Here is a 13143-nt window from a genome sequence, read left to right as displayed (position 1 = left end):
GAATGTCAAGTTATGGCACAAGGGGAGGTGGTGCAAGGGTGGGGGGTGAGAAGAAGGTACGTGAGTGTGCTTAGGGTGTCTATCCACATTGGGGTGCATGTATGGAGGGGCCCCACTAGATGAGGGCTCTTCAAAAATCGTTTCGCCCCACGACCAAACACGTATGGCTTGGCAACCACATGTGAATGTTCAATTGGAGCCGGGGTGCCGCTAAACGAAATGGGGGCATTGGGGGCATGCAACCATGACCTAAAGGTGTCCATGGTATGCAAGGAAGCTTAGAAAAGCTTCAATAGTGTGTGCGCAGGCCCGAAATAGGAGTTTTGGCTCTCTTTTGTCTCGTGCGTGAACATACCCTTAAGGTTAAAAATGGTCTTTTGCGGCATTGTATACGTGTAAAAATGACCCTAGTGAGTTGGGGAGGTAGACCATAAGCAGCTCTAAAGATTTGGAATTTTAAAAAAAATAAATTTTTTTTCTTTTTTTGGAATGGTACGTTCATACACTTAGGTTGGTACAGGTGCACGCTTAGGTTCATACGCCCATGGCTAAGGCTATACCACCGTACACTAAGGAAGGTACAATCATGATAAAGTTTGTTTTTTTAAATATTTTTTTAAGAAATGGTATGGGCATACGCTTATGTTGGTGCGTCTGTGGCTAAGGTTGGTACGACTGTATGTTTAGGAGGGTACGACCGTGGTAATTTAAAAAAATAAAAAAATTTGAGAATGGTACATGCGTCCGTATGCTTAGGTTGGTATGGGCATACACTTCGATTGGGACACCCGTTGGTGGCTAAGGTTGGTACGGTCGTATGCTTAGGAAGATACGGCCAAGATAATTTTTGTTACAATTTTTTTTTCAGGAATGGTACGTCCGTATGGTTAGGTTGGTACACCTAACCATACGGACATGGCAAAGGTTGATATGGGCGTACGCTTAGGAAGGTACGGACATGGCATTTTTTAAATTATATAAAAAAATTTAATAAATTTGGGTTCATATGGCCGTACGCTTGCGCTCATGGCCTTAGGTGTGAACGGCCGTGGCAAATTTGAAATTTGAATTTGAAGTTTGACTTTGAATTTTAAAATTTTAACTTGAATTTCAAATTTAAAGGAAAGTGAGTGAGAGACAACTAAGACCCCCTCATTAAAGCAAGGTAGGTGGGAAAGGCTAAAGTTAGAGGTTACCTCTAAATTATAGATTTTGACTAATTTAGAGGCACTCTAATTTAACTAATGATTAATCTTCTTAATCCCATTGTTAATCACCTTATAACCTTCTTCTTTACCCTCCAATTACTCCTAATTGGTGAGGAGTTTAGGGATGGAAATTTGATAGGTGGATTAGTAATGTTTAGGCTAATCCAAAGCTGTGATTATCTCTAAATAATCTTACTAATTAAGTCTCTAATTATTGAGACCTAATTAGTGCTAATTCTTACTAATTAAGGCCTAATGGGAGTGGACTAAACATGGATTTGGATCAAGGCAAGTCTTTAGAACACTAATGCTACTAAACATAGATTTGGTAATGGACTAAACATGGATTTCAATCAAGGCAAGTGTTTAGAACACTAATGCCATTGTAATTAGTCTAATTATAAGCAATTAAGCTCAATTTTTTTTTGTTTTTTCTCTTTAAGGCTACTAATCACACTAACTAGTAAATTAGGGATAATTAGTGAAAATTAAGATATTATTTATGGTTTTTTGGATTTTTGATGGATTAACGTTCTATTTAACAATGCTAACCTACCTATGCAAAGGAATTAAGTAAAAGAAATATGATTAAGCTAAAAATTAAGAAAAATAGTCGAAGTTTAAGTAAAAACCCTCTTTATTAGGCTCTAATCACCCAAATCTCAAATTTTTTCACTCGAACAAGTAGTAATTCTACTCTAAACACAAAGCTTTACATGAATCACAACAAAAACATCATCAAAAACCATGAAAAACATGAGCATGTCGTGAGAAGTTGTCTATGCGCTGAGCTCGAGCTAGGCTCAAGAGCTCCACCGTAGCCGCTCGTCAACGTCGTCCTCCTACACTCGTTTGTCACCCCGAGGTGGTTACTCTAATCAAACAAGTGATGTAACCTCTCTCACAAAGATTGTGTGAGATCTCCGCAGGAGACGATCGTGTTGGTAGCCTAATCACTCAAGCAAGAGGGAGAGAAGAATCAAGAAGAAAGCATAAGAAAACAAGTGATTAGCACTAATCACTCCCAATCCCTAATCCAAAGCATACCCACACATGCTAGATTAGAGTTGCAACTGAGAGGGAGAGAGAGAACACTCCACTTCTATTGCACAAATGGGAGCATGAGTTAGAAACAAAAGGAATTGGCTTTTATAGTTCCAAACCTTTTTCCACTAGGCCACCCGAGAGTAAGTGACCCGGGGCGCCCAAAACATAGTTACAAGGCTTTTCTCTATGGTGTAGCAATTGATTAAAATCCTCTTGTTTGTCCTTCGAAGCTCAATACTTGGGAGCGTCTTTAGGGCATTTCTCTCATCAAATGACGAGATTTACAATATATAGTGCCAAGGTCCATTACATAAGTGTGCGAACATAGTTGTCGTAGGAATGTGTAAACCAATATGTGGTTAATACCTTTCTATATCCACCTCAAATAGTGACAGCAGATCTAGATTTTCTTTCATGATCTACTCTTCTTCATCATCTTCTACCCCTTCCATGTAATTTAGAACTTTTGCATGCAGCGATTGGTTGGCCAAATTCAGCTTGTCTTTTCCTGCGAGACGACCGAGATGGAGACCTTCTTTTTCCCCCTTTAGATTGTGATCTTGTTCATATCCCAGTTGTGCTTGTTTTCTCCTTGTCTCAAAGGGCATACCTTGGCCTCTGTACATTCTTCCTTCTTCCTCCTTTGCTCCCCTTTCCTTTTCTTGAATTTCCCTTGTCAGTTTTCCTATCCAGATTCCTTCCGAATTTTCGTTCATTTCCTTTCTCACGACACTTCCGCTGCTTCTGGCTGTAAAGGTGGTCTTGCCAACCTAGCTATCACAAGAGCAGGGAATGAACTAGTGCATATGAGGGCCAATGTCCTTGCTTTGCATGGGAAAGAGCTGGTTAGGAAGAAAAAGAAAAATGATGAACACTTTTGGGAGCATTACTCTGTAGCAAATCAACGGATATGATAAATATCTCTCCAGTTCATGTAAGAACGATGGGGAAGAATGGGGTTTGGTGGCCAGCGTCATGAAGAAGATGTGCAAAGATCTGTATGGGAGTTAGGACCCCCTCTTTTTGATAGGGGAATGGGTATGAAGCACTGGTCCAACAAGACCCACACTCGTCCCTCTTCACAAGCTTATCACTTGTGTAATGAAGATGTTGTGGATGCCGCAAAAACAAGCGATAAGGTCCAGAAAGAGGAAGAGCAAGAGGATGTCAACAACCAAGCTAGGAGAAAAGGTAACAAGGGCTTGTCTTCTGTGGTGGGCAATCCCTACTAGAAAACGTCATTGGGAAGCTACTTGTTCTTGTAAGAACTTTGCACTCACGAGAACTCGTCCATTGCTGAAACATAGATTCTTCTTAGAAGATGGGAATGTGATTGTATAGCTCATTGTAAAGAGAAACAAAAAAGAAGTATACAAGAACAAAAAAGAATGACACAACAGGTAACAAGTACATATGAAATAAATGGTGATTGACATCCTTAAATAAGTTGGCCATTTTTAATTGGACCATTTTAAAGTAATTATTTAAAAAAATAATTTTAAAAAATATATTATGTGATTATATATATATATATATATAAAATTAGCATCCTTACATTCTCCCTCTCCTCCGTCTTCTCTCTCCCTCTTTTTGTTCCTTCTTGATCTATCTGTTAAGATGGTTTGATAGTATTAAGGCAAGAGCTTTGGCAAATATTTTATAATCAAGAGGTATCGCATAATACCCCCCTGAAGGCAAGCATCCAAATGCCAAGATGAACGGCACATGTAATCCACATCAATGACAACAAGAGAGCAAAGCATAGCTCTATAACGGCACTAGTGATAAGCATAAGAAGAGGTAGCAGATATACACATGTGTAAAGGCAACAGGATCCAGAAGTCATGCCTGTGAGACATGCAATGTAGGCTGCAAGATAGAAACTTATCAATGGAGGATCCGATGAGGAAAAATCAACAATGGTAGGGCTGATAAAAGTAAAAATTCAGCAATGGGAAAGGCTGAAAATCTGGAGAAAAAGTGGGGGCACGAGGCAGGCATCAGCCAATACTATGAGAGGATGGGTAGACTCTCAGCGATGCCATGATCAGTGGCATGTATGGCAAGTGTAAAGATGCATAATCCCATAATGAACAATTTACATGTGACATATAAAAACCATTAGGGCAAGCCAACATTGGCCAAGTGTGTAGAAGGCACTCCCAGCAAACATCACTTGTGAGAAAGTGACAATGTCAACACTCTAGAAAAAATCCCACTGCAAGGGAAAACAGCATAAAAGGTATCTCCAGTAGACATCACATAAGAGAAAGCATCTAGCATAGACAAGCATAAGGGTCAACAAGCATAAGTGACCATGAGGCATCACTGGGCCAACTACATGTGGGCAAGTAAAATCCCCCCCTGAAATGCATCTGCCACACAATGCATACCAAGAAGTACTGACTATAGAGCATAGTCATCAAAAGCAACGGCATCAGAAGACATCTCTGTAGGTGATGAAGATGTAATGGTCAAGGTTGATACATGTGTAGCCAAATTGGCCTAATCTGCACCTGTGGAAGAAATGCCAGCTTCTTCTTTTTTTCACTCTCAATATGCTTCCTGCATTCCTCTATGGTGGGCCTTGTTTTCTTGCAATAATTACATCGCTTTTTCTTTTCAGGCTTATCCTCTGTCTTGGGAGGATCCGATGGGCTAGCTTTAGGCCCATATCGATTCCCACAAACGAGAGCAACCATTGCTAACTCAGCAGACATCATGTTGTTCTTGTTGGAACGAGATTGCTCTTCACTAAGCAAGAGTCACAAGGTTGTCAAAAGTGACCGCATTAGATGCATTGCCAGCCAACAACCGTAGAGTGGTGCCAACTGTCTGATAAGAGTCAGGCAAATTACACAAAACTGTCTGAACAAGATAGCCATCTGTCAAGAGCTCATCAATGTTAATGAGCTGCTCTCGTAGGTCACCGAGGAAACTGAGGCCTGATTCCCAAGCGCAGTGAGTGGATAACGAGAATCGAATGAGATAGATCACCCGAATTGGCTACAACGATCGATTAGCGCTTGGCACCGATAGTTGGTTGAGCCCCAAAGTGCAGTCCCGAAGTGCAGTCCCAACTTAGTAGACATCGATAGTTGGTTGAGTCCACATGCGCAAGATACCGATCAATAGAGTCGCCTTCAAGCATGCGGTTAGCAAGCTTGCTTGGAAGGTAAGCTACACGGGCCTCATTGCGAACTGAATACAATGCCGCCAAGGTATCCCAAGCACCCTTTGTAGTGATGCAAGAACGAATGTGCGGAATGATATGCCTGAGGAACAAGAGAGCAATCAACGCATGGGCCTAAGCATCCCTAGCATCTCAAGTACACTGCTACTAGGTAGGAGGAGAACGAGGAGGTGGACCTACAGGAGGGTGAGCGGGAATTACTTCACCTTCTGTTGGAGCAGGTGCTAGAGGATGCTCCTCAGTGCCATCCACATATAGCCATACATTCTTGGCAACCAATGCATCATATAAGCCCACATAAGGTAGTTATTCCCATTGAGCTTGTCCTTTTGAGATAGCATGCCAAAGAGGTCATTATTATTGTTGGCCATGACAACACACAACAAATATGTCACAAGCCACAAGTAAGCAATGCCCAGCAAAACCGTAAGAATGCGGGAGATAAATAGCAAGATAATCAATGGACTAAAAGGTAACTCCTTCACCACAAGAAATACATATGCATGTCCCAAATCTGCAAGTGTACCGCACGAAGAAGCAAATCTGTCGTCAAAGTGTCCACAAAGGCATACATATACTACAACAAACCACAAATGTGTACAACACAATTAGCTGACACCTGTAAGAGCTGCGCTCAAATCCTAGCAAAATCAAAGATAAATTGGTCAAATGCTGTAAAAATGGGCTCAATGTAGAAAAGCCCCAATTTTTAGGCAGCCAATTAGACCAAATCTAAACCGAATCTGCACCTGTAAATCTGCTAAAGTAATTGTCACTATACCAAATGTTGTAATGCTCAAAAAATTAGGAGAAATGCCCTAATGCCACGTAAATGTGCCTATAACAACCAAAATGCCTGCAAAATGTCTCTAATAGACCTGTAAATAATGCCAATTTCTGTAAAATCTCCAAATTTCTAGTACAATTATGCACCAGATCTGCTGAAATCAATGCCAATGTGTACCAATGTTGCAATTGCAAGCTCAACGATGAAAAGCCCTAAATTTCAACAGACAAAATGTGCAATTTTAGATAAAAAATGTGCAATTTTAAGCTCAATGTTGAAAAGCCCCAAAAATAATACAGTGTATTTAGTAATTTCTAAGTGTTTGAAAAAATACAAAAATACCCCAAATTGTGAGCAGCTTCAATCATGCAGGTACAGTAGTACAGTCGACGAGTACAACGAGTACAGCAATACATGCAGGTACACAAGGCGACGCAGTACGGGCAACGCAAGGACGGAACGAAGCAGGATGACGTAGATCTGAGGTGTAGGTACAATGCAGGGCGGTGTAGCAAATTGGGCGGTGCAGGGGCGACGCAGATCTGAGGTGACAGTAGTGTAGAAGACAAGCAGCGCAAGGGCAACGAGGGCGACGGCTCTAGTACAGGAGGGCGGCGCTGCGCACAAGTACAATCGACGCACAGGGCGGCGAGTTGTACAGCAACGAAACAGCACGCATAGGTACAGTCGGGCACGACGCTGGTACAATCGACGAACGCTGGTACAGTCAACGAACAACAGGTACAATCAACAAGCAGCAAGTACAATCAACGGGCATCAAAGAGGCAGCGTGCAGAACAAGTCGATAGTTGCACAACAGGTGTCTTGCTCGTCTATGTGGAATAGGCCAAAGCTGAGCAATAAGGACAAACCCTAGCTCTAATGTGTAACCCCCTAACCCTAACCAAGCTCTGATACCAATGTTCGATAGGAGGGCAACTAGCCCACACACACACACACACACACAACCTCAAGCACAGGGAAACGTGAGAGTGCTGGAAAATATGTACTCAATGAATAATAAAATGAAAGTACAAGTGAGTACTAAAAAGCCTAGGGCTAAGTGCCCAACACACAAAAGTGTGTTCACACCGAGAAAAAACCTGTTTCCAGTCTCACGAAAAAATTGCCCGTAATAAGTAAGCTAGGTTCACACCTAAACTAGCCGAGAGTGGACATGACCAACACTCGTTGTACGGCACTCACACGATATGTGGGTTTGTTAGGTAGGGAACTACCTAGCACAAGATCTATGCGATGATCCTCGAGCCTCTCAGGTGGTAGTTCTCCTGGCAATGCATCGGCAAAACAATCTTTATATGCATTTAGAAAATTCAGCCTATCTTGAGTCAATACATCCACATTCACATTACTTTGTTCAATTTTGTCATGAACAAAAACCATGTACACGGAAATACTTTTTTTCATTGCCTTATTAGTTTGGATGTGAGACAACTGGGATTCTTTGCTATTATGCTTAGTGGTACCTTGCACATCAGGTATGGCATGCACATTTGCCTTTGGTGGCTTGTCTTCATGCTTTTACTTGTGGGTAGGGCATTGCCTAAACATGTGCTCAAGGTGATGATAGAGTCCTTGTGCAAAGTGGCTCTGATGAAGTTATTGTTACCACCTCTTCTACTCCTTTTGAGAATGATCCAATAGTGGAGTAGATTAAGTAGGTTGTGGCCAATTCTAAATTTTCTTCTACACAAAAAGAGACTCAAGCTAACTACTAAGGGAAAGGGAGATTATCTTGATCCTAAACAAGTGATGGATCAACTTGAAGAAGTAAACAACTTGATATGGGAATGCCGAGAAAAGTTTGAAGCTAGGCTAAAGGCTAGCCTTGATACATCCAAATGTGTTACTAACCCAACAGTCTAGAAAACCTTAAGAGATACCTATGTCTCATGGCCATCCCACAAGAGTCACACCCAGTGGTGCATCCATGAACATAATAAAGTACTTGATGTATCATACCAATATACATGCATCACATGACACAATCTAGAGTATTACCCAATGTATTCTCAATGGTACCAGGATCCAATGGCACCAGAATACAATAATACCTCAAAAAGTGTATGCGTACATGCACAAATAGAGTTCAATCCATATATCCATGAACCAAACCAACTCTAGGATTGCTCGCAAGACTTATGTCCTTCATACAGTCTCGAAGTGTTAGCTCAGGTTACTTGGTGCACCTTAAAAAAGGTTGAACCGGAATCTTCTGAAGCAGAAAACAAACCAGAAACCTACTTTCTTTATAAGCTCTGGCTATTTCTTTGTCGTGACTCTTAAGTAAAACCCAATAATGTGGTCAAACCCCTGGTTTTTTCACTATATTGAGTTTCAAGATGCTGGATCACCCCTTGAATCACATGCACATATGTGCAGGTAGCGAGTAAAAATAGTGAGGAATTTTACTGGAAAAGCCTGCTACTTACCCAAAACTGAAGATCGCCTAGTGTCTGCTGGCACCATACGCACAGGTCCCATGGTAAATATTAAAAACCAAGTCATCTAGTCCAGCCTCATATAGCAACAAGTGTCTCCCTGTACCCGGCTGCAACCAACAAAATGCACCCCATGAAATGAAACCAATATCAAGCGTCATCCTGCGTAGGATCCTCCATACTCTTCTCCATACCATCTGAGATGCCTAACAAGGCCACATCCACTCACCAGGATCCCAATCTAGTTCCGCTCCTCCCACATCCAAAGTCTCCACTCAACCAAAGTGGACTCCCCCACCAAGGGGTCAATGTGCCATGTCTTGCCTGTGAGGGCAACAACACGAATCCCAGAATAGGAGTCGAGCATCTTTCTTGGAGTCGATTGCCATGGGAATGAGGCAAAAGCATCTCAAAAATTGCTTACTGCTGCACCTTTAGCACTTGAGACGTACATGTCTCATAAAAAGGCATCATTGCTGCTAAGGTTGGCTTAAATAAGGGAATATTGAAAGTTACAACTAGAACATCATCCCTTAACAGCAATATGAAAGGGCAACATGACATGGTGCTGCACCAGCTATGTAAAGGAATACGTGGCAGACTTCACTTTCAAGAGCGAGAGCAGACAAGTAACCTTACTACCCTCCTTCAATATATTGAGTAAGCTAATAAGCCCCTGGAAACATTAGCTATTGTCCTTCCATTTTTGGTCCCAATATTGAATCGTGATTCATAGCTCTTTGAGCCTGAAATAATGAATACGGGAAGGAAAAAGAAAAAATGTAACCAATTGTCCAATAACAATAAACATGAAAATTAACGATACCTGTGTAGGGTCAAAAGAATTAAGAGTGCCTTTCAAGCCAGGAGTACTGGAAAGTGGGGGTAAAGTACCACCCTATTTGAACTCGTTCAACAATTGTAGCCTTCCAAGGGCATCAACTTGCCTTCAAGTTAATGAGCGCTAGTTAGAGTTCTGAATCAAATCCAATGTTCCAAAATCCTTCAGGAGTTGAAGGGGGAATGTATCGATATCTATGACGAGAAACAGCAGCATGATGTTCGCACCTTGCTGACACTGCACCCGGACCTTTATTCACAAGCACAGCATCGTAGAACTTTTTGCATTGATTGCACTCTACTCCCTGCAGCTTCTCCCTTTCATCTTTCTTTCTAACAGGTTCCACATATTTGTACATGGGACCCTGTTTAGGAGGCAACAGCTTTGTCTTGCTCATCACAGACGAAGAATGTTTGTTCTTACCGTCACACCCCACATGTTGAAGATTTTGCTCAAACTGCCCACCTTTATTGCGCCAAGACACAATCTGATCCGTTCCAGAAGGTTGAAAGCCTGTTTGCTCTTTCCGCTGTTCTTCCATTGGATTTACATGAAGGTTGAAATCAGTATCTGGATCAGGTGCCTGGGTAGTAATTTGGCTAAAAGAAATATCTTTTCCTCTACAATCGACCAACTTCTCTTGTTTATCTTTCTCAGGTTTGAGAATACCTGTATTCTGAAAACTGGTTGCCGCTGGCCCATTTTCATAAGGAGCAGTTATGTCATGATTGTTGTTCACTGCTCGATCTGCATGGCTTCTGAGAACATTTTCATGTGGCGTATCCAAAAAATCATCATGGGGATCAAAGCCATTCGTTTCAGCTTTGGACCTGGTGTTTCTCCATGTCGTTTTCAGGCTCTTAAATGCTCTGGGATGAGATATGCTACAAAGAGCTCTCTTTTGAACAGGGCACCAGCCATTGTCTGCAGGTCCATCGGCTCCTTTTCCTTCCATGGTCATCCCCTGTACATCTCCTAGAGGAGAAAGAGCCTTCAAAGGTCTACTACTGTCCTGGTTATTATATCCAGAGTTGCATGATTCGGTGCTTTCAACTATTACATCGCAGTTAGCACCAAGGTCAGATTCGGCCGCCTTCAACGCGGAGCTGTTGCAGAAACCGACCTGGCTCGCTCTGTCCAAGAGAGACACATCATTACAATCAATCTCCTGTTCGCATGGCTTTACAGGCAACACAGTTCCTAGCGAAAACTTCTTCTTGATGGTGTTTTCGTCCGAGCAAGTCAGATGCTGAGGTGCGTCCGGCACCCTATCTACGTTCTCGGCCGTGACATATTCTAGAGAAGTCTTCTTTCCGACACCCTTGGGACTTTGAAAAGAGTCTGGACTTCTAGGAGGGTCAATGTCAGCAACCATCCCAAACTCTTCACATGTCTTCACCACCTTTGTAGAATCTGCCTCTTCGTATGCTTGTCTTTCCTGATTCTTAGCATCCAGAGCTGAAACATGCGAAAATTTCCTCGACAGCTCCAGGCTTGGAGCAGACTTGGAGCTGTCCCCCACTTTCTTGAGAGGTTGGAACCGGATGGGGAAGCAATGTGTGTTCCAGCTTTTTGGCAGTTGCATTTTCTTTTTGACTCACCCACATCTGCCAAGTTAAAATCATAGTTAGCCTGCCTTATTGCAAACTCATAAATACATCTGTGCAAGCCGATTGTTCAGCACGTTCTGTTGGCATTTCTGAACAAAACTATACTTAATTGTACAAGCAAAGAAACAAATCTTTTTATAGGCAACATTTTCTTTCACCAAAACAGCATCAAAGCAAAGGGATTTTTTAACAGAGAAGAGCTAAAACTTACTAGTTGTATGATACCTTTCGACTCTGGCATCACCCAATTCAGATGCCACTTGCTCCTCACAGAGAGTTGCATTCTCTCCTTGTTTAAAATGGCCCAGTTGATGGCTATGCCGAAACAAAACAGTGTACTGCTTTCTGAGACTTAGATATCGTTTCTTCAGAAAATGCAGCTTGACAAGCGCAGCACGAGTAGCCTTCTTCTCCTTCTCCACCTGTGCTAAAAGGACTTGTCTTTTGAAACACTCCAGGCTCCTTACTTGGCGCCTCTCAGTGTCAAAAGCTTCTGATTCTGCCACATTTGGTGAATTCTCGGAAGCAGATGAAGGCATATTTGCCTTTAAGAGACCCAACGAGCACTGTTGACCAATTTCGTGATTTTTTTGCTGAAGTTCAAAATTGCTTTGATGCAGTTCTGCGGCTTCTTCTGAGAGCTTTTCAAAGTCACATTGCACAAGATCTTTCTGCTGGAGCAGGATAGAATTGACTTTCTGGTGGAGGTTTGTTTGTGAATTTTCATGTTCCTGCAGTTTCTTCTGGCTGTGGAGCCTGACAAGCTCCTGCTCGAGAGACTCAATTTTGCTGGAGAGCTTTTTGCTTTGCAACTCCTTATCTTGAAGCTGGAGCTTCCAATGAGAGTCTTGACCTGCTAGCAGCTGTGTCTCTTGACGGAGCTCAAGCGATTCCCGGCGGAGCCATTCTTGGAGAGCTTGCTGATGAAGGCTCTCTACTTCCTGCGTGGCATGGCGGGACTCCAGGAGCTTGGCCTGGAAAGCAGTAAAGAGCTGGTTGCAGAAGACGAGCTCGAGCTGCGAAATGCGATCCTTCGCATCCTCGATAGTGGCAACAAACAAGGTGCAGAGGCCAAGAAGGTACCTGTCTTTTTTGTCTTCTGCTGCATGCTCCATGTATCGCAGATCCGCGAGCGTGTTCTGCGTCATCGTCTCCATGCTTCTCTGAAGCTTCCCAAACAATCAAGTACAGATTTGAAAAAATGGCGCCCAAAGGCATATACAGAAAAATGAATGAAAAACTGTAAACTTTAAATTTGAAAAACAATTCATCTCTGAACAACACAATTACCGAAATTAGAGCTACAATAAACAAAATACCTAAATGAGAGCTATCAATAAACAAAATACCTAAATTAGAGCCATCAAAAAACAAAAGCATAAATAGGTTTCACTAAATGTAATCACTTAAACCTTCAGTATTCATGACTGAAATGCCACCATTACATGCTATAAGCAATCAATCAATAGTTTACTATCTAGAGAAGCCAAAAAATAATAGTTCTAGTCACTAGTTGCACAATCCACTTCATCACCATCAAATGATGAAGATTCAAAATCTTCATCTCTCAACATGTTTCCTTCGCTATCATACTCTCAGTTCTGGCTCTGCAATCGTGGTGACCACAATGGTTGGCACTGCATCATCATCATCTCTCGCTGCTGCAATGTCTATATCAATGAGAGGAATGACTACGTTCACACTTTGCAGCATAAGTTGGCTAAAATCGGCGAGCGACGGCAGTTAGCCTAGGGTTTTTTTTGGCCCAAAATGTTTTTAAAAATTGTCACATACTTGCCAACGAGGTGATAGCTCAAACGATGAAGGTGTTTGCCTCGGACCAAGAGGTCTTGGGTTCAAAACCCCCCTTGGTGCTTCTTGATGACATCACGTACGGGTGGATAAATAAGCGGCTATAGGCGGGTACCTACATACAGTGAAAAATAGGTAACTACGAGAGGATCTTGGGTCAAAGGACGGTCGAAAAAAACCCTG

The 13143-nt window shown here is 42.2% G+C and overlaps 1 protein-coding gene across 1 annotated transcript; it reads right to left on the bottom strand.

Annotated features, from left to right (window-relative positions):
• Positions 1–9438: 9438 nt before the first annotated feature.
• LOC147638007 (protein gamma response 1-like) lies at positions 9439–12311 on the bottom strand. Its single transcript, XM_086796944.1, has 2 exons — positions 11374–12311; positions 9439–11106 (listed from the first exon to the last, which is right to left on the bottom strand). The coding sequence occupies exons 1-2, from the start codon at positions 12303–12305 to the stop codon at positions 9666–9668; spliced, it is 2373 nt and encodes a 790-aa protein (XP_086653070.1). The 5' UTR covers positions 12306–12311; the 3' UTR covers positions 9439–9665.
• Positions 12312–13143: the final 832 nt, after the last annotated feature.

Source organism: Cibotium barometz, chromosome 5, assembly GCF_041138505.1.
Source record: "Cibotium barometz isolate CiBa-2024 chromosome 5, ASM4113850v1, whole genome shotgun sequence".
Lineage (NCBI taxonomy): Eukaryota > Viridiplantae > Streptophyta > Polypodiopsida > Cyatheales > Cibotiaceae > Cibotium > Cibotium barometz.
This window is presented reverse-complemented; position numbering and strand designations above follow the sequence as displayed.

Bases quoted from the DNA above. Each gene is read 5' to 3' on its own strand.
- LOC147638007 (XM_086796944.1), bottom strand. From the start codon at position 12,305: ATGGAGACGATGACGCAGAACACGCTCGCGGATCTGCGATACATGGAG. The intron at 11,107-11,373 runs GTATCATACAAC...ACTGCCAAAAAG, and splicing joins GGTGATGCCAGAGTCGAAAG to CTGGAACACACATTGCTTCC.